At 51.8% G+C, this 25,165-nt stretch overlaps 2 protein-coding genes across 4 annotated transcripts; both read right to left on the bottom strand.

Moving 5' to 3' along the window:
• Positions 1-2,266: 2,266 nt before the first annotated feature.
• On the bottom strand, positions 2,267-10,014 carry ZBTB39 (zinc finger and BTB domain containing 39). 2 transcript variants are annotated; one of them, XM_045873162.3, is made up of 2 exons: positions 9,870-10,014; positions 2,267-8,398 (listed from the first exon to the last, which is right to left on the bottom strand). In XM_045873162.3, the coding sequence occupies exon 2, from the start codon at positions 8,352-8,354 to the stop codon at positions 6,231-6,233; it is 2,124 nt and encodes a 707-aa protein (XP_045729118.1). In that variant the 5' UTR covers positions 8,355-8,398; positions 9,870-10,014; the 3' UTR covers positions 2,267-6,230. The 2 variants fall into 2 exon arrangements, with proteins under 2 accessions (XP_045729118.1, XP_064447135.1); XM_064591065.1 differs by lacking the exon at positions 9,870-10,014 and adding an exon at positions 9,201-9,863.
• Positions 10,015-16,122: 6,108 nt separating this feature from the next.
• On the bottom strand, positions 16,123-24,464 carry TAC3 (tachykinin precursor 3). 2 transcript variants are annotated; one of them, XM_064591064.1, is made up of 7 exons: positions 23,743-24,464; positions 23,033-23,151; positions 19,850-19,958; positions 19,629-19,658; positions 19,080-19,133; positions 18,615-18,689; positions 16,123-16,399 (listed from the first exon to the last, which is right to left on the bottom strand). In XM_064591064.1, the coding sequence occupies exons 2-6, from the start codon at positions 23,144-23,146 to the stop codon at positions 18,616-18,618; spliced, it is 381 nt and encodes a 126-aa protein (XP_064447134.1). In that variant the 5' UTR covers positions 23,147-23,151; positions 23,743-24,464; the 3' UTR covers positions 16,123-16,399; position 18,615. The 2 variants fall into 2 exon arrangements, with proteins under 2 accessions (XP_064447134.1, XP_045723439.2); XM_045867483.3 differs by lacking the exon at positions 23,743-24,464 and having other exon boundaries at positions 23,033-23,726.
• Between the last annotated feature and the right edge of the window lie 701 nt (positions 24,465-25,165).

Raw genomic sequence — 25,165 nt, 5'->3', positions numbered from 1 at the left:
GCAGCCATGACTCTGGCTCTTTCCAAAATCCGTACTTCCAGCTGGGATAGGCTAAAGAGATGCTCAGCAGAAACTTGACACACTCATTTCAACAATCACCCTGGCCGGAAAGAGTGTGCTCCGCAGGGACCTCACACAACTTTCCTTTTGTGCTTGTGTGCTTGCTGATCCCCCCCGCACGCTGTGCAGGCTGTGAGGACAAGAGGTCAGAGGCCAAGGAACCAGGAGGCCTCAGCAGGACGTTTCCTAGCATCCTCGGTGATATGATAGATGGAGGGGGTGAAGCAGAGGTCTGCTGCCGCCCCCCACCATCCAGGAAGTGGCTCCATTTCCTTGCTGATACGCTCCCCTCATCCATCCCGCTTCCCTCCCCACGAGGCAGAGCAGCCATCCCAGAGTCAATGCTCCTCAGAGCCCACCCGCTCCCACCTTCGGGTCTAGGACATTTCCAGACTTCTAGGAAGAGATGCTATCAGAAACCCACCCCCATCCCTCCCTTTCTCTCTAGGTCATGGGAAAATATCAAGGGACATCCATTCTGAGAGCAGACCTTGGGACAGGCAGCGGCAGACGCTCCCAGAGGCTGTCCCTCAGCCCTTGTCCCCCAATTTCCGATTCCGTCACAGGGCAGAACTCTGGTGTTCTAAGTCGGTCCTCGCCCTTAAACTTCAATCTCCCTGGCCAGGTCTTTTCCTTAATTTTCCTGTCCAGCAACTTACTCCTATTCACGCTTGCCCTATAAATAGGAAAAGAAGCCTTCTTGTTAACAAGTAGGTCTTCTGGAAAAGACTCATTTATCAGTTTGGGAATCTAGGACCATGTCCATGAAGAAAAAGCCTAAGAACCGGTCCCGGCCCACTAGTTCCAAGTCCTTGGCATCCTAATCCTGCCTGGGCAGAATGAAGGGCTTGTGAACTTAAATCACTGAGAGCCTCTGTCCTGCTCGAGTGCTCAGTATTTCTGGAATGTTTAACTTGGAATCACCATTTACTGACCTGGAGCACCATCCCCTCTGTTCTTAGAAATCTGAACTTTTATTCATCAGATGCATTAAACACGTGCTCCAACAGTGTATGTACCCCTGTTTGTTCGGAGCCCAGAGGGAAATGCCCTGACAATCCTGCTCGCCGGACCCAAATCTGAAAGGGTCTGAAGCGACAGACAGATGCTCCGTGGCACAGAGCTGAAGGCTTTTTCAACCAGGAGAGTCCAGGTTGTGACTTGGGCTGCAGTAAGGGCTTAACCTAACAATACAGAAAGTGCATTAAAAAGACTTCCCTCTTTTGTGCCCACATAAAAACCAAGCCAAAATCTGATGCCCTTATCACTGCCTCTGCTGACTTAGGCTCCAGAAGTTTCCTGAAGGGAACCCAGTGTCACAGCAGTCACATCGTGGGTTACCTCAGAGACCAGCCCCCCAGGAGCTCACTCTTCTCACGGATTTCTCTGGCAACCAGTTATCACCCTGGGCAGCATGAACACCTCCTTGGGGCCCGGGGAGGACAGAGCCCCGGCTATGCTGACCGCAGCAAGGCTGCTCCGCTCAGCATTCACTGAGCACGACGGGCGCCACGCCTGGCCTGTGTGCTAAGACCAGATGGACCACATTGCGCCCCAACCTCTGAGGTCTACCTCCTTCTCTGTGCAGGTACATTTGTCAGCAACCCCATGAGACCGTGCCAAACCTCCACCTCCTCCCTGAACCGCCTCTCTCCTCTCCGACATACCACATCAGTGAATCAGATGGCGCTGGCAGGACAGATCCCCTCAGGGAGGTTTCCCCTGGAAAGGGTGGGTTATTGACTTAATTTGCCACTAAAAACAGGTCAGCAGGTTAACTCCGGGGAATTCCAGCTACAGGAAAGGAAACTATGGGGGCGTCTGGGTGGCTCAGTTGGTTAAGCGTCTGCCTTTGGCTCAGGTCATGATCCCAGGGTCCTGGGATCGAGCCCCGGGTCGGGCTTGGAGGGGAGCCTGCTTCTCCCTCTGCCTCTCCCTTCCCCCGCTCATGCTTGCTCTCCCTCTCTCAAATAAATGAATAAAATCTTTAAAAAATCTTAAAAATAAAATCTCCCTCTGCCTCTCCCCCGGCTTGTGCTCTCTCTCTCGCTTACTCTCTCTCTTCTAAAATAACTAAAACCTTAAAAAAAAAAAAAAAGGAATCCTGGCATCTGCTGAGCAGAATGCTTCTACTACCGAGTGTTGGGCCCCGATCTTCTGAACTCAAGGGACAGCGCAACCCCAGTCAATAGGAAAAGAATTCCTGTTTCAAATTTCCTTTTTTTATTCTAAATAAAAACCACACTTTGTGCCGAACAATGGAATATAAAAGAATCAGATGTACAACGACTTTAGACATCTACTATTTGGGAAAAGAAGTTTACAAAATATACAAAACTTTACAGCAATAGATAGTAAACACTTAAATATTAGGAGGTCAGTACTTATTAATTTAATGCAAGGAAGTTAGACGTCAACTCTTCTCGGTTTCATAAGAGACTTTCGCTAGCGGAGGTGGGAGGGGAGGTTGGACTGGACAGGGGAAAGGTGTTAAAGAAACATCGAAATCAAAAGTTTCATTTTCATTCTGATGTTAAGTTTGACAACGAGTGATCACAGTGAAATGAATGCTGTGTGCACTGTGCTTCCCGACTCACTCAGGGCAGGACTGAGGCCAAAGGATGTGTGGGGACCTCCAGATGGGCAGACTTCTCCACACAGCCCACTCCCACGCCCACAAAATCAGTGTCCACCTAGAAAGGGATTTAAATTCACTTCCAAAGTTGAGTAGTCTCTGGAATAGGGCACAGCAAGAGGCCAGAAGACGAAGAAAATTCATCAGTAGCTAAACTTGACTGGGGAGAAGGTATTTAGGCCCAAAGATTTGTCCTGGAGACAAAGGGGTGCTGATGGATCAGAAGGGAAGACAGTCAAAAAGAACTTTTACCCACTTCCTGGTTCTTAGGGGTCACCCGGGCCCAACCCCCACCTCCGTTCTTTCCACCTAGCCATGAACTATAGAGACTCGCTGGGGTCTTAAAACGTAGGACCAAACACCACAACCCAGCAGAGCTTCCCAGCGGGCACTGTGGCATCAGTGGGCCAGCAGCGGGTCACAGGAGAAGCGGGAGACGGAGCCCCTCCTGTGGCCATAAGCAGCCTGGGCTGTTTATTCCAATGTGCCATACAAGTATTACTTTTTTCCCTTAAGAAACAGGTTGGGAATAGCCTCGTGCTTGGTTTAATGCTCTACAGTCGCCATCTTGAAATTCTTCATTGTTAAACAAAGGGCTCTGCAGATTATGTAGCTGGTCCTGAGTACAGAACAAGAAAGAGGAGGAAGGGAGGAGAAAAGACATTCAGGGGTCAGACAGAACCTCAGAACAATACAGCAGACTGCTAACCTGGGCTCCAAGGCAGAGCGGGCAACAGAACAGAAGGCTGAAAAAAAATTTTTAAAAACTCAAAATAAAATGAATACCTTCAACCAGGTACCCCAGAGTGCCCTTTGCCACAACACAAGAGTTTCAAGTAAAACAGTTCGGAAAAGGGGGGGCTGGAGGCAGAGACAGCAAACATGACTCTAAACGGGGGGAGGGGGGGGCGCAAATATGGGGACAAGCAGAGGAACAGGGTTTGGTCAATAAGCCTCATGAGCTATTGACCCTGCTACATGTCTGACTGCAACCAACCAGGCCACCCCGATCAACCACTTGGCCTCAGGAGGATCAGGGGGTGCAGTTTTTTGTTTAGTGTTTCAGGGGCAAAGGTTCAAGGATTTGCTTTTTGGTTTACTGGCAAAAAAGGGAAAACTTCACAGTTTCAGGTTAAGTATACAGACTACCCAGCATCCGTGATGGCCTCCGTTAAGGAAAAGGGTTTCTCCAGCACACTGATCCATGCTCGGCCACCTTGGCTGGCTTCTAGTAAGTACCGCCTCTCTCAAATCTGCCCATTCCAAAATCAGTCCTCATCAACAGACTGGGAGGGATCACTCAGCCTTGAAAAGCTTAGCAGATACTTGACTGCGGTTTTTCACACATTTTCCTTCTTAAATTTCCAACGGTCAGTTGTGGGAAAGAAAGGGGGAAGCCAGTCAGGGATGAAGTCTCAGCACTGCTTTCCTGACAAGAATGACCTGAGGGAACATGTAACAAGTTTGAGTTTAGATGGCGAAAAATGGCCACTTGTACAAATCCCTTCATGTAACAGCCACCCTACCGGAGAGCCAGGCACCCCAACTGGGAGGCTTTATCAATTTAGGGCTAGGGAGAGAGGCAGCAAGTCCAACAGGGATGGAGCTTTGGCTTGCCTGTATATCTTAATATAGCTTTCCAAGTTTAGGAAGGATGAGAAAATGTGCAAAAAGGTCCTTCATTTAACTTGTTCCCCTCAACCCAGTCCCCAGTCTACTCAAGCGCAGGCAGGAAAGGCCTAGGAATTTAATAAGCCCCAACTTTCTAGAACTCACATCCATTACCTAAAGGGTTCCCTGGGCTTATTCTGCAAGAGACTCTCCGGAGAGAAAGAAAAGGACTTGTTTGTTTAAAGGCCTGACACCTTCCCTCGTCCTAGCCCCCGTTTCTCAAATCTCTGGCCAGGACTGTCCCCTGGAACATGGCTACTTGCTGGGGAGAAACTCATTTTCCTGAAGTCACTTATCCAAAAGAGATGCTGGGTAGTATGTATATAAAAGCAAAAATAAATAAATATCAATGTCCGAAAAGGCTCTGTGAGTTCATTAAAACCACTCGCTTGTGAAACAGCCCGGGGTGCTGCTGAGTCCCACCAGGCGCAGTGTCAGGGCCGAGGCCAGGGACTCCCAGAGCTCGCCTGAGCAGGGTGAGGTAGTAGGAGCTTACTGAGGGGCTACGTTGTGAGTATGCGAGATCCGAGGGCCCTCTCCCTCAAGCTTTCTTTGGGCAAGAAGCCCCTCAAAAGCCACTAAGAACGGAGCCAACCGGCCCCAAGGACTGGGCAGACTCCATCCCAGCCACCTAGGGTGGGTCTGCATCAGCTGCCCTCCAATTGCGCCCCCTGGTGGCAATGCAACGACAGATCAGGATAAATTCCAGCAGGTCAAAAGCGAGCTGCCAAAGCTCCTGGCCAGTTACCCCAAAGTAAACAACAGGTTACCCGACTGGGACAGACAGACCGCACATCCCGCTACACACCACCAGTTACTCGGGTCCCTTCGATCCTGAAGGGCTCACAGTCCATCACTCCGCCGCCCCACGGGGTCTTCTCATCTACACCACAGGTCAAACACGCTTCTAGGTGGGAGACTGGATGTAAATTAAGGCAAGGCTGCTGCTGTCAGAGACATCCCCACCTCTCCACCAGGACACTCAAGGTTGACGGAGGTAGCCAGGTGACAGATGACTATATCACAGCGGCTCCCTGTCCTCTCTGCCCCACAGGGAAGGCCTACCTGGCCACCTGGGCTACAACTCCATAAAATCGTATTTCTTTGGAATCGAGGAGAAAAGAGGGGCCTCCCTTGCTGTCCATCCGGGCCGCCCCTCCTGGTGGCACTGCCGGTCGGACACCTCTTCCGACCGGCAAGGATCCATCCCAAAGCTTTCTGACCTACACAGAAAGCTCTGCCCCCAGTCTGGATCTAGCTGCCAAAAGAGTCTACTGTTCCATCGGCAGATCAGAGCGTGGAAACGGGCAGGCGCCCCCATCCCATCTGCCTTTGCCCTGCCGAGGGCCAGGCCTGGCACCTGCGGTGAGCTGCCCTGCGGACCAGTCTTTTCTGAGCGGCCACATTCCCCAAATCTCTCTCACAGCCGGGTGTCCCAGTTGGCAAGCTGGCAACAATACCCACGGTGAAAACCTCTCTCCACCTCCTCTATTCAGTGAGGCTGTTGGTTGGATTCTTAGCAGCATAAAAACCTATCCGTAAACTAAAACTTGAGAGGCTCGGAAAGGGGATCTAGTCGACACCGCCTGCCTGACCAGATTCCAAGACCAGCCTCCGAAGGATCAAAACCGCAGCCCTTCGTGGGCAAGAACAGGGAAGGAGGTAAACGTGATAGGGCCGTTGCTTCTCCAAAACAGTAACAGCTCGTGTGCTCGTTCTTCTTTTCTCTTCTTTAACCGCAAGACAGAACGGAATTCCTAGCAAGGCCAAATTGAAACTTCAGCTGGAGAGGGACCAAGAGCCATTAGAAAAGCAACGTCCTGGCTGCCGCCTGGGAGCTCCCCGTAGCTCTGCCGGGACCCAGTCAGCTGTCCGGGGTCTTTTCTGCCTCTTTGGAATGGATAATGTACATGAAGGTCTGCTCGATGGTGAAGTCGGGCGGGAGGCTGCCTTTGTGCACGCCCACGTGCTTGCTCATGAGGTTGAGCGTGGAGCTGTAGTGGCCACAGACCGTGCAGCGGTACATGAGGGCTCCCGAGTGTGTCTTCAGGTGGCACTTGATGGTCGAGCGGCCTCGGAAGAACTTATGGCACACCTTACACTGATACGGCTTCTCGCCCGTGTGGATCCGCCGGTGGTAGTTGAACTCGCTCGTGTGGGCAAACCTTTTGCCGCAGACCTTGCAGCTGTACTTGCTGTTCCCGGGCTGGCCCTGCAGAGCCAGCTCGTCGCTCAGGAACTCCTCTGCGGGCAGCTTCCGCTTCTGGAGGGCGGGGTGTCGCGGCCCCGAAGCGGCCCGGCCGTCAGGGCCACGGGCGCACCGGGGCTGGCTGACGTGGTAGCGGTAGGCGGCCTCCGACCTGAAGCCCTGGCTGCACACGTGGCAGCGGAAGAGCGCGTCCTCCAGGCTCTGGTGCACGGCCATGTGCTTCTCCAGGAGGTGCCAGTCCACAAAGCTGCTGGCGCAGACGGAGCACGAGAAGACCGAAATGCCCAGGTGGGACAGCGTGTGCCACATGAGGCTGCACAGGTTGAGGTGGCGCTGGTCGCAGACGCTGCACGCCTGGCCCTTCAGGTTCAGATGGTCAAGGATGTGCCCCCGGACCACATGGAAATCTTTGGCCAGGGCCTTCCCACAGGCAGCGCATTTCAACTCTGGGGAGGCTGCCCCGGAAAACAGACCCAGCTTCCCCGAAAGGGGATCGTTGGGGTGGACAATGATGTTGTTCTCAAATATCCCATCCCGTCGGTGGAGGGTCAGTTGCCACTGGGTAAAGAACTTAGTTTCACACATGTCGCAGGAGAAGAGGAAAATGCCAATGTGGGACAGAACGTGGGTCACCCGGGAGTTTCGGTCCTGGAAGTGGGTCTCGCAGACCTTGCAGTTGCCCGTCAGCAGGTCCACGTGGTCCCGAGCATGCTGTCGGATGAGCTGAATGTTGGGCTCTAGAACTTTCTTGCACACCTGGCAGGGCATGGCCTTATTCTCTCGGTTGTCATTCTCTCCAAAAGTCAGCTCATCCTCGCTGTCATCACTCAGCTCAATCACCTCCTCAGCTGTGCCGATCTCCTCGGTGGGGTCTTCAAACTGCAAGTCATCATCCCCCAGGTCGTCCAGCTGGAGCTCATCCATCTGCCCAAAACCCGGATCTTTGGAGTGGTCGCTATTGCTCAGACAGGAGTTGGTCCCAGTGGTAATGTCAATTGCATGGTCAGGGGGGAAGAAGCTGCTTTTACTGAAGTCTCCGTTGCTCTGAACTTTGTACGGCTGGCAGGAGCTCGTGCTGGTTTGGATGCCCATGCTGACGGTGCCGAGGACCGGCTGAGTCACCATACTAGGAACGGAGGTGAAAGGAGCAGGGGCATCATGGTCTTCCGCCTTTGGTGGCAGGGAAGACAGGCTATGATTAGTGTCACCGGTGACATTTCTCTCTTCCTCTTTACAGCTTCCTCCAGCATCACTAGGTAATACATAGTTCCTCTCGGGACCAAAGTGCTCCCCGCCCCCCCGGAGGTCTCCGAGGGGATAGGCAGGCTCTGCTGAGCTACAGCTCTGGGTACCCGAGTGGCTCTCCCCGCCGCTGGCCAGGGGCTTGGCCACAGCACTGGTCTCCAAGTCAGGAAAGGTGGAGTGACAGGCCCGAAGGAGATCCTCCATGCCCAGGCGTTCGGCTACCTCATAGATGACCCCAACATTGATCAGGTCTGTGAAGAGCTCTGAAGTATAGACAAAGCTCAGAATCTTCTCAAAGTTGGCGGGGGTGATGAAGTCCACCACGTAGGTCCTGGCAGCATCCAGCCCGGTATTCAGGAAGAGGTTCTGGAAGTAGCCAGCCGCGCAGGCCAGCACGGCTTTGTGGGCCGGGAACGAGCGGCTCCCCACCACGATGGTGACATCGCACATGGTCTCTGAGAGCCGGCACTTGTTGAGTTCCTTCAGCAGGTTGTTGGGGTGGTTGGTGCTTTGCAGTTTGATCCTCATGCCCATCTTAGCAGCTCCTACGAAGTTGCCTCTGTATCAGCACGGTTCATCTGTGGACGGTAAAAGGAAGAGATGGATGGCCAAACACATTCCTGCAAGCAAGGAGCTGTGCAGAAGAAAACACCGCCAGTCTGAGTGTTTCGAAGCCCTGGGTGGGGAGCAGGAGCCCATGGACAGGGCGAGCTGCTCCAAGCTGCTGGGGGCAAGGACAAATGGTGGGACGGTGACCTCTCTCCCTGCATATTCCCAAAGACAGAGTCCTCGCAACGAAACCCGGAAGTATTGAGAAAAACCTGATAGGGCCGTCTGTAAGACTCAGTAAGAGAGGTGGCAGGCCTGGCTGGACAGAAGCTAGTGCTCTAGCACCAAGCCAGAGGCAACCTCTCGGACACAATCCTTCACTTCATCACCACACGGCGGGCTCACATTAATCTCCTAATTTCTTCCCCCAAACAAGCTTTCCTATCTCACTGTGTACATTCACTTCTCTTACAATGCCAAATGCCATATCGGCACTTGAACACCATTAGCAAAGTTCCATTAGCTGCTGAGGGCAAGATAAGTTTGTTCTTTTATTTTCTTATCAGGGTTCCGTCCTTCCAGTCCCTAAATAAACCTCTTGCTCATTCATGAGTTCTGATGTCTCCCTACCATAACCCAGAGCCATCCAGATACTTCTCTGTCACCTTCTCTGTATGCTGTGGATGAAGCTAAAACACTCAGGACCCAGAGAAATAAAGCAAACTAGAATACACTGTAGCATTTACTATTACTTAAATATGCTTTTTTTTTTTTTTTTAAACCACCCTTTTTGGGATCTATGCATATGCTGACCAGAACTAAAAGACTTACTTGATGCCCTAAGAAGGCGTCTAATTATATAGGCAAGACTGCTAAAGGCTTGCTGGATCCCACTTGCCCCCCTTTTCGAGTCCTGTATGCCTAAGGAAGACAAGCTAGCTGCATGCGGCTTCAGTCTCGCCACTCGCCCGGCGCAACGCAGCCCCTTTCTCCACCTCACCACCTTCTACAAACTCCCAACTTTTTCTGGGGTCCAAGAAGCTTCTGCGCATTGTTGGGATACCAGTGAAGCAGATCCCGGGCCCTGGTGGCCACACATCAGGCTGGGACACTGGGAAGCCTGAGTGGGGGGTGGGAGGGGGGCTGACTGGGAACTTCCGAGAAGGCACCCCAACAATCCCGTGGTGCCGCAGTCTCCCCTCTGGAGGGTCGAACCCAGGAAGAAGGGCGTTGGATCGGGCCGGGGTGCTCCATCTGGGGGCCACCGAGCGCCTCGGTCCCTCCCCAAACGGCGGGGGATTCCCCCGGGGCGTCTCGGGGGCGCCGGGCCGGACGGGAGCGAAGGGATGGGCTGCGGGACCGGCCCGGGTCGGCGCGCGGCCGGGGATGATGGGTCGGGCCGAAGGGAGCGGGCAGGAGGGAGCCAAGCAAGAGCGAGAGAAAGGCCGGGACGGGGGGCGGGCCTCGGCCAGGGGCGGCCCTCCGCCGGGCCGCGCTTACCCGGCTCCGCGGGGCCCGAGCACCATCGCCGCCGCCGCCTCACACAAAGGCCCCGGCCCGCCGTGCCCGGCCCGACGAGGAGGCGGCGCCGCCGGCCGCGGCCAGACTCTCCATCCGCCGCGCCGCTCGCCGCGCCGGCCCGGGCCGCCCCCGCCGCCCGGCCCGCAGCGCCCCCCGCCGTCCCGGAGGAGGCAGCGCCCCCCGCCGCTTGGCCGCAGCGCCCCCAGCCGCCCGGGAGGAGGCAGCGCCCCCCAACGGCGGGGCCGGGGGCCGGGGGCCGGGGGCCGGGTGGGGCGGGAGGGAGCCCCCTCACTCCTCCCCCCAAGACTCCGCCCGCCCCCAGCCGCGGGGGTCCGGCCACCGCGCCACTCGGGACCCCCGCCAAGGCCCCACCTCCCACTCCCACGCGGCCCGGGGACCGCCGGCCTGGCCGCGGCGCGAGCAGCTGCGGGGACGTTCCCAACCCCCGCAGTCCCGGTTTTCCTGAAGTGCCCCGATCTACGAGGTCGGGGGCCATTCCGTCCTCACCCTGGGACCTGGATAAGTGAAAAGCCCTATCTCTACTCTAAGCTCGCATCCTCTACCCTGTCCTACGGCTCATCGTCCCAGAAGCTTCGCAAAACGGCCACTACTGTAGTTTTGCAGAAAAAAGTAAAAATGAAGTAAGATTGTTAACTTGTGAGCGCACTGGGCTGAGAGCTTCCTGAAGACAGGGCTCTGTGGTTCTTGATAGTACTCAGGGCAGTGCTCACCGCACACTTCCTGGTCCTTGTGACAGGTGCTTAATAAAGCCTGCTTGAAAAAATAAATAAATAAAGCCTGCTTGAGTGAATGAACAAATGAATAAACAAGTACTTGAGGTCTGGGCCCCTGGTACATCCCCTCTGAAAAATCACTGATGCCCTTCCTCCCACCTTGGTGGCTAAAGGAAGGAATTCACAGGATCCCACTGCACCGTGAGAGCCCAAACCTGTTCCCTGCAGCCTGTCCTCCCTGAAGGGGAGCAGGATTTGCCACCCCAAATATGCCTCTTTGGCATAAGGATTATTTTAGGCTGCTTGTTTTTTTTTTTTTTTTTAAGATTTTATTTATTTATTTGCAAGAGAGAGCACAAGAGCGGGATGAGGGGCAGAGGGAGAAGCAGACTCCCTGCTGAGCAGGGAGCCCGACTGGGGGCTCCATTCCAGGCTCGATCCTGGGACTCTGGGATCATGACATGAGCCAAAGGCAGATGCTTAACCGACTGAGCCACTCAGGCACCCCTAGGCTGCTTATTTTTAGAAAAACAGCAGACATGGGGCGCCTGGGTGGCTCAGTGGTTAAGCATCTGCCTTCGGCTCAGGTCATGATCCCAGGGTCCTGGAATGGGGAGCCCCGCATCAGGCTCCCTGCTCTGCTGGAAGCCTGCTTCTCCCTCTCCCACTCCCCCTGCTTGTGTTCCCTCTCTCACTCTCTCTGTCAAATAAATAAATAAAATCTTCAAAAAAAAAAATAAGAAACAGCAGACACAGGAGAAGCTCTGAAAACAGAATAGAAGTTACATTTATAAGGGAAACCTCTATTTGTAAGGGTGTCTCCCTCTCTGTACTAGGAAGAGAAGGATGACTTAAATCTCCAGAAACTCTCATCAATGGAGAAGGCAGGGACTTCAATATGCATAACAACATCCCCTTATTTACTGTGCTTGGCCTGAAACCCCCCCATAACTGGCTCCCACCCCCAATATCTTCTTTTGTCTTTAGCTGGAGATGGTATTTAAGGCGGTGGCTGAGGCCATTCTAGAGAGTTACTCAGTTGTCCTGAGCTTCTCCCATGTATATAGGAAGTATACTTGTTACTAAACTTCTGTTTGGGGGCGCCTGGGTGGCTCAGTCGGCTAAGCGGCTGCCTTCGGCTCAGGTCATGATCCCAGGATCCTGGGATCGAACCCCGCATCGGGCTCCCCGCTCAGCGGGAAGCCTGCTTCTCCCTCTCCCTCTGCCTGCCACTCTGCCTACTTGTGCTGTCTCTCTATCTCTCTGTCAAATAAATAAATAAAATCTTTAAAAAAAAATTAAAAAAAATAAACGTCTATTTGTTTTTCTCCTGTTAATCTGTCTTTTACTATAGCGTGGTCACAGCCAAGAACTTAGAAGGGTAGAGAGGGGTCACCTGGGTGGCTCAGTCAGTTAAGTGTGTGACTCTTGGTTTCGATTTTGGCTCTGGTCATGATCTCAGGGCTCTGGGATCCAGCCCCACACAGGGCTCCACGCTCATGATCGGGGAGTCCGCTTGAGATTCTCTCTCCCTCTCCCTCTACTCCTCCCCCCACTCATGCTCTCTCTCTCTTTCTCAAACAAATAAATAAATCTAAAAAAAAAAAAAAAGAAGAAGGGTAGGGGTGCCTGGGTGGCTCAGTTGGTTCACGCTCAGTAGGGAGCCTGCTTCTCCCTCTTCCTCTGCCTGCCGCTCCCCCTGCTTGTGCTCCTTCCCTCTCTCTCTCTCTCTGTCAAATTAATTAATCAATTTAAAAACAGAAGGGTAGAGGGAAAATTATTTTCCCCCTCGCATTGCCAACTGTTTCTAGAGCTCAGTTGTGCTGCTTCTCCCCACCCTTCTCCCTTAGCACTGCAGTGATCCTCCAAATCCTCTCCTCAGATGCTCCTGCCCAAGGATTGTCATCAAACCACAACTACGTGCCCTGCCTGCCGTCCCACCAGCACCACGGCCACCAAACACATTAGAAGTCATGGTCACTCCACTCTCCCTCCTCAATCATAGGAACCCCTCAGGCTCTGGGACCCTTCTATTTCAGCCTCTCTCCCATCACATTCTGTCCGCTACCAGATGATAGAAGGCGGCCAAGCACGAACCCTCAAGGCAGACACACGGTATAGTTCAGTAATTCCTCGATGGATGGATGAATGAGAAGAGGACACGCAGGATGTTGCCAACTGATCTAAGACAGTTTGCCTGTTCGGCAACCATCAGTTATCTTGATGCATTTGGGAGATTGTGAGTCCCCAGTTCCACAACCTCACTAACTGGTAGGAGATTATAGCGAAAGCAAGCATTCCAATCATGTAATATTTATTAGCAAGGAAATATAAAAACAGCCATATGAACTTTTTGTGGTTTGGGGGGCAGGTGATCTCACTTAGCTCTCTCACGAAAGGGTCATGATACATGTTCCAATGGCAGGCCCAAATCCTACAGTTGGACAAGGTGACGAGGGTGTCCCGAAGTGGAACCTCATGCAACTGATAGACTCCAAACCTCCAGCATGACTCTGAGATGTTAGGCTGCAAGAGTTGTGGGCCTCTTCAAGCTTCCTAACCAACTGTCTTAACCATCTCTGGAGTGTTGACCCCACTACATGTACTTCATGCGCTAAGAAAACCCCCTAAAGGTGTAGATTAAAGTTTAAACTGTTTATACGTGTGATATTGTGATGTTGTGATTTACAATAAGAAATATATATTTGGTCTTCATCCCCATTTCCGGCAAAGAACTGCTAAAACTACTGGAACGTCCTAAGTGATGAATATCATAAAGGTGTCCTTTGTTATGTTATTGGGGGCTTTGGGGCAACACCTAAGGATGAGGGCTGGAGGTTGAATCAATTGCCAATGGCCAGTGATGTAATCAATCACAACTGTGTCATGAAGCCGCCATAAAAACCCAAGAGGACGGGGTTCCGAGAGTTTTCTGGGTTGATGAACACATGCGGGGTCGGGGAGAGGAGAGTGGTGCACTCAGAGAGAACGTGGAAGCTCCACGTCCCTTTGCCTGTGCCTTGCCCTATGCATCACTTCCATCTGGCTGTTCTGGAGTTGTGTCCTTGTATAATAAACTGGCAATTTAGTAAGTAGACAGGTTTCCTGAGTTCTGTGACCCGCTCTAGCGAATTCATCAAACCTAAGGGGGGAGTCATGGGAACCTCCAGTCTGTAGCCGGTCAGAAGCACAGGGAACAACCCGGACTTGCAGTGGCATCTGAAGTGTGAGGGGCAGTCTTGCAGGACTGAGCCTTTACCCTGTGGAGTCTGATCTAATCTCTGGGGAGATAGGGTAATGGCATTGCTTGTTGGCGTGGCCAAACCACCCTTCCACACACATTACAATTCGTTCAGAACCTCTAAGACTGAAGTCTTTTTTTTATTATTATTAACATATAATGTATTTGTTTCAGGGTACAGGTCTGTGAAGACTGAAATCTTTTTATTTTATTTTATTTATTTATTTATTTATTTATTTATTTAAAGATTTTATTTATTTGACAGAGAGAGACACAGCGAGAGAGGGAACACAGCAGGGGGAGTGGGAGAGGGAGAAGCAGGCTTCCCGCGGAGCAGGGAGCCCGATGCGGGGCTCGATCCCAGGACTCCGGGATCATGACCTGAGCCGAAGGCAGACGCTCAATGGCTGAGCCACCCAGGCGCCCCAAGACTGAAATCTTTTTAAAGTTAATCACCATGCAGGGCTCCTGGGTGGCTCAGTTGCCTGACTTTGGCTCAGGTCCTGGTCTCAGGGCCCTGGGATCAAGGCCCTGCCTTCACATCCTGCTCCTCGCTCAGCGGGAGGTCTGCTTCTCCCTCTCCCTCTTCCTCTTGTGTGCACGTGCACGTGTGTGCTCTCTCTCTCTCTCTCAAATAAATAAATAAAATATTTTAAATAAATAAATAAAGTAAAACGCCATGCAATCCCAGTAACACACACACACAAAGCTAAACGGAGAAGGGCCAGAAATTCGGTCAAGGTCTTTTTGGCCAGGTCTCCTTAGGCACCAACCTCTTTACAACAGGAAGAGGAGAGCCAGGATTCCTTGACACATTCTTCAAGTACAAAAACAGGAATGAGGCTTAAAATTTGACTTCATTTTTCCTGGAAGCCCCAGGACTGCAATTTTTGTCGGTCCCACCAGAGAGCAACCTTTCTGCATTTATGCTCCTACTTGGCAAAACACTTGCGTCATCTCAGCACACACGCCCATCTCCCAAGTCTGAGCAGAACCAACTCTTGAAGCTTTCATGACCCAAATAAATTCCCCAGACTCTGCAAAAGTTACCCCACTTTAAAACCCTCTAGATAGATAATTTTGAAAAGCCAATGTGATGACTCACTGAAGAAAGGCTTGAGGCTCGGGTAAGAACGTTCTTTGACCTCTAGCAATAAACCTGACCCAAGGGACACTGAGCTGAGCTTTCTCTCCTCCCCCATCCCCACTGTACAGCTGTGGGTCCAAAGTTGCCCCATGCACGCTCTGGGAAGAGAGAACTTTCACTGGGGTGAAGGACCTGTAGGAAGCCACCTCTGGCTCCATGGTGCGGTCTCTACACTGCATTGGGAGAGCGGAGTGTTGACATTGATTGAATCAGGGCAGGTCAGGGGCATGGCCAGGCTCCGCACCAGGCGAAACAGAGGAATCCAAAGATTTCCCAGGCTGTTCCCTTAGGATACAGAACACCCCTTGGGATCCCTGGGCTATGATAGTTGGCACGTCAGATAAATAAAAGACGCTCACACATCTCATTTCAGCGTCTTACATATTCTGTGGACTGCTAGACCTAGTATGAGTTACATTGTAGAGGAATCTGAAACAAATGCTTTCCCTTTAAAATAACTAAGGTGGCCAATTAACACTGAAGATATCTGCTCCCTTCTTGGTCTCTGCAGTAACTTCCCCATCCATGCCCCATCCTAGCAAGACCAGGTCTTGTTGGCTTGTCCAGAGCCCTGCTACACCGTAAACAGTGTATATGGGTCACCATCTCGTTCCATGTCCTGTTAGAGGACCCCTACTTGACATTTGCAGACAGAGAAATGGTGCAGTTCTATAGATTCATCCTCGTCTGTGGCTGGGTCCTTGCACAGCCCTGCCTCCCACCCCCCGCCCTTCTCTAAGTAGAGTCAGATTCAGGGATTGATGTCTCCTAGGCTCATCCACGAAATACAGACAAGCCATTCAGAATAGGTTTTTCTTTTATCTGAAGCTAGTCTGTGGAAGTCTTTGAGTATTAGAAACCATCTTCCAAATTCATTCATTTATTTTTAAATTACTAAATAAATCTTCCAATACTAATTATATGACTAAGGCACTGTTGGGAAAATCAATATGTGTACAAAATAAAGATGCTTCCATTGATAATATGATACATGTATGTGTGCATATCATGTATGTGTGTATGATGTAGCTGGAAGAGTTAAGGAAGAGAACACCCCCACCCCGCCCGCCGGCAACCAAACCAATACAACACTCTAGGTCATGTGTGAAAATCCTTTATTGTTGAGGAGTAGAAAGAGGCGTCTTATTTTTAACGGAGGACACTCCAGAAACCCCAGGGGAATCTATAGTCAATGCCCAAGGGGACTGAGGATGCTCACTCTGCGGTTTCTACATCACGGTGGAGTAGAGGGATGGGGAAGGAGTCAAAGTACAAGAGTGTTACAAGGATGGGGGAAAGAAAGGGGAATGGGAGCACATGCAGCTGGGGGTTGAGAGGGGGTGACAGGTGTCTTCACGATGCAGCCCAGGGATCCAGAAGTAGAGTGCTGAGGACCAAAAAAAAAAAAAAAAAAAAAAAGAAATCACATCTTCTGTCTCGTAAAACTCCCACCAACCACCGGCTGCGGAAGCCGGGCTGTGTGTGTGTGTGTGTGTGTGTGTGTGTGTCGGGGGTGGGTATGTAAGGGAGGAAGAAAGAGAATAGAAGTCTTAGCCCTCAGCTTTCTGTGTAGCCTTTGAACTAGAGGACTGAACCCTTCTAGCTGCAGGAGAGTGCCCCTTCCTGGTTGCATGTTTACCATGCTACTTAGAGACACTCATAGGCAAGGTCTGTAGTCCATGTAGGAGGATGTAGTGGCAGGGTTCCTATCATCCTTGCATCCCCATGAGTCAGGCACACACATAGCCCCATTCAATGAGTCCTGATGCTGATGCTCCCCCAGGCTCACCCATGCCCTCCTCCTCTTTCCGGAAACCTCCCAGAGGAAGCGCAGGCCCAGGGATCACTTCCTTTGTTAGCAGATTCACATGAATGAAATAAGATGACCCAATGATCTGTGTTGATCCATCTCATCTAATCTCCTTTAAATGCCAGCCCCCAGGGACTTTATGTGCTGTTCTCCCTGGCACCTAACAGGTTGAGAATGCTCCATCAGTGGTGAGATTACGAAGGCTGCAATTATGCGACTGGCCCCTCTGAAAGAGCCTGGCTTCACCAGCGAGCATTAAAAGTAGATTTCCACAATGCACTTGTTTCCACCATTTGTATAAAATACTATGGCAAAATTGCACTGTAATTATCTTTATGGCCGATGCATAACGCTGGGGGAGAGTATGTCATCCAGATAGAGCTGCCCGTATAATTATCTGGCGGTCAGCAGGACTGAAATAACCATCTAATGAGAGCAAAATGATACGGAAAGTACCCTGTAATCAGCGAGTTACGGTTATTACGGCTCTTTGTGCCCTCTCACCCAACACTGAATAGGGGGCTAGACCTAGTCTCCAGGCCCAGGGAGCCATGCACAGGCGGCTTCATCGAGAGCCATGGAGAACTCTTGCTCCTTTGGTCTCCCCTGAGACCAATGACTGTGGGTAACAGGGACACAGGGAGAGGGGCGGGAGTCTCTCCCTGATAACATAGGCTTCCCAACCCCTCTCTTTTTCTCCCCCCACACCGTCTTTCTTCAGAAGCTAATGCAAAGAAAGCCATCCATTGGGCTGCTATTGCCGTGTGGGGGAAGATGCGGTTGAGATGGAAGTTTCCATGTTTTGACTAGACGCTTCCCTGGGGACTCTCATACCCACATACCAAGTGATAGATCTGTCAGCCCACTCAAGCCCGGGGTCCAGCCCAGACAGCTCTAAAGCAGACAGACCAGAGCCAGCCAGGGGGAACACTGGGACATGACCCACACCTCCCAGACCACAATAATCATAACACAGCCAACACACAGCTCTATACTATGTGCCAGGCACTGTTCCAAACACTACCTATGCTCCATCCTCAAAACCACAACCCTGCAAAATAATATTATCACCCCCATTTTTTCAGATGAGGAAACTGAGGCACGGAAGGGTTATGTAACTTGGCCAAGGGGACACAGCCAGTGAGCTGCAGATCCAGGATTCAAACTCGGGCTATGCTCTTAGCCATTACGCTACCCAGAGCAACTAAGATAATGGTTTCTACTTACTCCCCATTAAATTTCAGAGTCCCTTGCGTTTCTTCCTAAATCACCCTTGTGAAGAATTACACACTAGACCCAGTCACCTGAGATTCTGAATGATCTGAATGGTTTTTGCCTACCTAGGAGGCAGAACACTTCACCTGAGTTGGATGTGGTGCCTGCAACTATCAGATGATGGTGCCTCCATCTTGTATACAGATAATGAGAGAATGGAACCCGAATGACAGAAGTTGACCATCAGAGAAGCCATAGGGGAAACCCCTCATTCCCCATGTCCCACCACCCACGCCTGCTCAAGAGTCAGCCAGGGTCCATGATACTGGGGAAAGAGATGGAAAGTGGGGCACGTGTGCGTGCATGTGCGCGCATGTGTGCACATGTTCTTGCAGACAAGTGTGCACCTCTGAGTGATGGTGTGTTTGACCAACAGTGTGCTGGGCACTGACAGTGCATTTTAGGGCAAATTTATGAGTATTAATGCCTGTAGCATCAGAGGAAATGCCTCTCTGGCAACCCCCCCCAACACACACACACAGAGTCCCCTCTCCTCTTGCTAACCAACAATCCTTACCTCATTCCACACTGGGGGGATACTTGAGGGTGCCAAAGCTGGGGACATTCTCTTGGTTTACATCAATAGAAGTGTCTGGGGTAAAGTAAACAGGGTAGTTAGGAGGGATTTTTCTGAATGTGACCTTCACCCTGACCCAACAGCAAAGCGCTAGCCATTAAGGGCAGCGTTGGAAGACAGAGTTGGGAAGAAGAGGCACAGTGTGTTTGGGAGATGGGGAGGAAGGACAGCCCCCCCAACTCCTTCCCAGCTACAGCAGGACTATCTTATAAAGGTTTCCCCATTATGTTCCCAGGGAGAGCTGGACTGTGGATCCAACCTGACTGGGTAGAAGGGCCGAGGAACCCTCACTATAGCTAAGAGAAGTCCTGCCTTTCCCTCTGGTGACAAATAGGAGGCCCTTGACTTCTGCCATATCTTTGCTAGCAGCCTAAACCCTCCCACTGTACCTCCACACACTCCTACCTGGCTGGATATACCTCTTGCCCATAAGCCCCACAAAGAAGTCATGCATGTCACCTGTAGAAAAAAGACCAACATTGCCAACAGTGATCATGGGGGTAGGTGGGGGGATGGGGATGCATTCTCCCAGACATGTGTCAAGACTTCTGAATTTGGGTTTCTGGTCTTTGGTTCTTTATCAAAGCCACAGCTTGACTCCCCAGTTAACAGGTTGTCCCCTAAGCCCACACTCTCTGCCCACCTCTCCCTCCTCCACATTTCAAGAATTCTCTGCCCCCACAGGTGCCTGGCTTAGAATCTTCACAGCCACCAAGAGATTCTCTTGTTCCCAATGACCAGCTGATGGAGGGAGAGTCCATCGCGCTCCTCACACCTGTTTCCTCCTGGTTCCCAGTGACCCCTCACGCCCAGGAAAGTCTGGTTGAGGAGTTACAGCTGGCATATTGTTTGGGCCAGCTGAGATGAGGCCAGCCAGAATAGTCACTGAGACCCATGCCCATGGAGCTGTAGCATGCGGTCAGCAGAGACAGGGAGGGAGAAGACGCTACTCACGTTTCTGGGGAAGTGGCGATTCCTTAGGATCTGTGAAAACAAGAACAGTGTGTCAGTGGGGAATGGAATCTGGAAAGTGACAGTCAGAGGGGGTTCAGAGCACAACCCTCAATTATTCACCAAGCCATCTCCAGTCTCCATCCCACCCGAAGGCTCCTCCCAAGCCTATTTAATCATCAGAATCCTGGCCCCCACCCCCTCTCCCCAGGGCTGCTTCCTACCCATGCTAGCCTTGCTCAACATTTTGAGCAATCCATCCAGAGAGACGGAGCGGCCATCATAGAGTTTCCGGAGCAAGGACGAGGGCAACTGGTAGAGGTCCAAGTCCTTCTAAGGGACAGAAACAAAGAGGGCTGAGGCAGGAGGTTCAAACCTAATCCACTCACCCCTCCCCACAAAGGACAGCCTCTTCTTGAGCCCATCATAGCTGAACCTGACATCCTGTATCTTTTGGAATTTCTTCTGGTTTATACTGGAAGAGAAATGGGCTCTCAAAGTGTGGTCCACAGATCAGGAGCATCACTGCTGGAGACTTGTTAGAAATACAGTATCTCGGTATTTAGGAGGGCACATTCTGCATGGAGCACTGGGTGTTGTGCACAAACAATGAATCATGGAACACTTCATCTAAAACTAATGTTGTAATGTAAGGGGATTAACATAAGAATAAAAAAATTAAAAAAAAAAAAAAAGAAATACAGTATCTCACTCTCAGTCCTACCCCAGACCTACTGAGACAACCTGCATTGTAACCAGGCCCCCAGGTGATTGGTATGCATGGCAAGATTTGAGAAGTCCTGGAAAAGGGAGCACCTTGGGCATCCCTGGAGGCAGACCAACTGTCCTGGTTGGCCTGGGACTGAGTGCTTTCCTGGGATGTGGGGTTTTCAGTGCTTAAGCTGGTGGTCCTGGGAACACTGGGACAGTTGGTCACTATATCTCCCAAGCTCAAAGGGGACTGTCTCTCGGGGCTCTCTCCTAACTACTGCCACCTCTCAGTGAGAAGGGCCATTGGTTCTGTTCTCCTTGGCACATCAGGAAGCAGCTTGCCCCAGGATATGGTTGCCCCACTAGGTGAGTGAGCCATGAATTCCAAGAAAGGCCCATCACTCAGAGCAGGTGTCCTCTGTGTGATGGAGTCACACACAGGCCTCAGTCCTCGGAATGGCTGTAGGTAGGCAGCCAGTGCTCAGTGGCAATCCTGAAATCCCCCTACCCTGCGCCATGTTTGTGGTGGATGTTTCTCTCCCTATGGTTCCCACCACCTTTCTTTTCTTCTCCATAGGTTTCTGCCTCTGGTTGTCTCTCCCTCTCTCCTTTCTGTACTGAATTTGGAATTTCTGGAAGACTGTGTGTTCAGAATGACTCCTCTTCTCCCCCACAAATGAACCCCATTCTGGACCCGCTGCCAGGCAGGGGCCCTTCATTGCCTTGGTGATTTTTTTTTTAGCAACTTGGGCACAGCTGAGTGTTGGTGGGCACACACCACACAGCCAGTTAATTGCAGGAGCAGAGAGACAATGACAATGATCATGTTTGGAGAGTCTCACCTTGAGTCTCAGCGGCGCCTCTCTCTCTCGACAAGCCCAGATGTCCTTGGGCTGCTGAGCACACACAGAGCACATTCACATGGGATGCACCCCTGCACATACCAACCCGGTTGCCTAGGCACACATATATCCTACCCTCGCCTCACCCTAATTTCCCTCTTCCTCACAGACCATCGGGGAGAAGGGGTGGGATGGCAATCTCTCCCTTTCATTGACCAAGAGGTAAAGGTCTTGAAGCAAGCTTATCTTAGAAAAATTTTTCCAGATATTCTGACTATCTCCAGCTGGAACTTTTGGCTCCAAACATAGTGTCCAGCCCATATGCGGCACTCCTTGTGTATTTTTTTGTATTTTTTAAAGGATTTTATTTTTAAGTAATATCTATACCCAATGTGGGGCTCGAACTCACAACCCCGAGATCAACGAGTCTCATGCACTACCGTCTGAGTCAGCTGGGCACCCCGATTTTTTCTATTTTTTTTTAAGATTTTTTTAATTTATTTGACAGTGAGAGACACAGAGAGAGAGGGAACACAAGCAGGGGGAGTGGGAGAGGGAGAAGCAGGCTTCCCGCTGAGCAGGGAGCCTGATGCGGGGGCTCGATCCCAGGACGCTGGGATCATGACCTGAGCCGAAGGCAGACGCTTAACCGACTGAGCCACCCAGGCACCCCTTTTTGTATTTTTTTTAAAGATTTTATTTATTTATTTGTCAGAGAGAGAGAGAGCACACGCAGAGGGAGAAGCAGGCTCCCCGCTGCACAAGGAGCCCATGTGGGCCTCGATTCAGATCATGACCTGAGCTGAAGGCAGACGCTTAATCAACTCAGCCCCCCAGGCGTACCTATTTTTCCTATTTTTGAAGAGATTCTGGTCTTTTGGATCTGGTGCAACGGCCACCACCTGCAAGACTGGTAGCCTATCGTGCCTTGGGACACATATGGATGAAGATTGATTTCTCTCTTTGTCCTGCACACGGCTTCCTAGGCAGCCACTTTTCCCAAATTGTTCAAATATTCTACCCACCTCCTGTAATGAGATGCTAAACTGATCTGAGCTGGAGAGGAGTTAGACTTCACACACTGAATTTGTAATAAGTTCCATCTATAATCATCTTAAAAGCATGTGTACCAATGTAATTGCTGTCATTTCAAAACCCTGAAAAGACTTCCTCCCTGCTCTCCCCCTGTACCCCATCACTGACAACTCCTGTTCCTTTTCTTAGAGAAAGTTTGGAAATCTGAGCTCAGTCTGTGTTGTGGGGATTTTGCCCCCTATCCTGAGTAAGCAGAGGCTAAAGTGGGGGCAAGAGAAAGGAAAGAAAGGATTGGGGTCTTAGGAGAACCTGATGTTACTGGGGGTGGATGAGCAGGGGATAAGGGAATTTATTTGAATTTTGAAAACAAAATAATATACATAACTGATAGGTAAAATAGCATACAAATGACCATTTGGGAGAGAATTTCCGACTGCATATCATCCCATCCAGGGAGTGGAGAGGATCTGCCCCCCTAGAAACTGAGCAGGACCACCCTAGCTTACCCCTCCAGGATCCAACCCCCCAAGTCACCGGTCAATCAACCAACTGCACAACATACTCGTAGGGCACTTTTTAGGTACAGGGTTATCAAAGACACACGGAGGCACTGAGACACTTACAGACATGCCTAGAGACAGTGAGAACATGAGACCACCAGAGAGGCAGGGAAACCCACGCTCTGACGGATCACCCAGCTAACTCCCAGTGTGCCTGTCCCACCTTCCTCTCAACTGCTGTGGAACAGGCAGAGTGTCAGCTCTCGTGATGTTGCCCAGTGCCCCGCCAGGGTGGGCTCAGCTAGACGGGGTGCCTTACCTTGTTGTGGCCCCCACCAGGCACCACCTGCTCCTGTGAGTCCTCCCAGACAGCCCCAAAACTGTAAGCCAGGCTGATGGCCAGAATGGCTGCAAATAGCAGGGCCTTCCGCATGGTGCCTAGGAGGGCAGAGCGACAGACAGAAACCAGGGGAGAAGGATACAACACACGTGCAGATGCAGGAGACATTCTGTGACCCGCATCCTGTCTTGACCCTGCTTCCCCAGCCCCCAACTCTCCCATCTAAGCGCTGGTCCGGGGAGAGTATCTCTGGGCAGGACGGCCAGTCCTTGGGCTCAGCGTCCCTGCTCCCCCATCACACATCTCCCCACACTGAGCACCTGGCAATGAGCCATGTGGCAATAGCACCAGACTAGTCCCCACAAGAGGATGATAGATTCGTAGGACACGCACAGGTCTGCCTTCTTAGTCAGCTTAAGGAGGGATCCTGGATTCTAGTTTCCAGCACTAGATAACCCAAGACTTAGGCAAAACTTTCTAGTATTGGAAGAATCAGTCTGAACCCACGGGCTCCAAACATTACTGGTTCTCAACCCCTAAGAGCACTTTCTGCTTCCCTTCCCCGTACCCTGCTCCGAGATCAAAAGCTGCCACCTCTATTCCCTCCGGTCCCTTATTCCCTCCTAACTCTGGCCTCGGTCCTTTGGTGCCAGCTCCAGTCCATCCAACATTCTCCCACTCGTGCCTACCTGTGGAGCAGCCTTGAGCCTAGGGCAGATGGTCTAACAGGATCAGGGAGCTGGCTGGGAGCACTGCCCACTCCCCCACCACACACACACACACACACACACACACACACACACACACGTGCGCTGGTGGTGCTGCTGCCTCCGTGGAGAGAGAGACAGGGAGTGGAGGGGATCTGAGGATGTGGCAGGAACTCCTGGGCAGCTCCCAGATAAAGGCTCTGGGAGGGTCTGGGGGGCTGGGGGAGGGGCTGCGAATCACCAATCCCAGGGTGGCTGGAGGGGAGGGGGGAGGCTGGTGAAGAAAAAGGAGGATATAGGCTGCAGGCGTGCTTGCGTGCGCGCGTGCGCACGCACACACACACACACACACACACACACACACCACAAACCTGCAGTATGTTATCCAGCAGCCCACTTCTCAACAGCCCCTGAGCTGGGCACACTAAGGAATGATGTTGTGTATGTTTTGTACCAAAATGTCCATGCTGGATCTAGCTCAGTAGGTGTGGTCTCTGAGTCTCCTTCTCATTGTTCACACACCAGCTCCTTGCCCTTTAAACCTTCAGACTCAACTGCCAGGCCAGAAGCATTTCAGGCAGGTGCTTCTCTGGCCCTCCCACACCCCCGGAGACAACTAGACTCAGGCCCCTGAGCAGTGGGAGGTGAGTCTGGCATCCCTTGCCGTCCTCATTTCTCCCTCTGTCCTCCTTCTAGCTGCAGCTGACCCATCACCTTGGTCCTCAGACCCAGTGAAGGTCAGCACTTCTCCCCTGCTATTAATGCAGAAACTTCCAGGGTCTGCCTCCCTCCACCCCTTCGCCAGTGCTATTGCCTCTCCCCCGCCCCCCGCCACTCCCTCTTAACCCCTGAATCAGCCTGATATAGTTGCATTCTTCCAGAGTTCTAACTTCTATCCCTCCTGCTAGAATCTCGGGAAGGAGCAACAGAACACGGTGGCCGAGCTGTCACCCCCCAATCCTCTCCCTGGCCCGGTCCAGCCCAGCATTGATCTCTTAATTGCTTCTTTTTTCTCACAGTTACATGTTTTCCCCTCTCTAATCGGCTTCCCTGCAGCCAGGCATCTTCTCCCAAGCCTCTCCTTCATTCCCCATTCTATTGAAGGAGCTCATGCTGCTCACGTCATATCCAAGGTGGAGCCCCAGGGGAGGGGCAGAGTCAGAGTTGGGATGGAAGGAGAACGGGAGACAGAAGATGCTGCTCAGGGAATGGGGCGGGGGGGTGTGGGGTGGCCGGTGGAGTGAAAGCAGCTTCAGAGCCATTTGTCACTCTTAGCATTTCCTATTTTTCAGGGGAGGAAACTGAGGCTCAAAAAGTTCAGTCCTGGGGCACCTGACTGGCTCAGTCGGGAGAACATGTGACTCTTGATCTCGGGGCCGTGAGTTTGAGCTCCACATTGGGCGTA

The sequence above is a fragment of the Mirounga angustirostris genome, unplaced genomic scaffold, assembly GCF_029215605.1.
Source record: "Mirounga angustirostris isolate CCGP_5_RB_7025 unplaced genomic scaffold, mMirAng1.0.hap1 SCAF_5, whole genome shotgun sequence".
Lineage (NCBI taxonomy): Eukaryota > Metazoa > Chordata > Mammalia > Carnivora > Phocidae > Mirounga > Mirounga angustirostris.
Note: the sequence above shows the minus strand (reverse complement) of the source record. Positions and strands in the feature narration are given on the sequence as shown.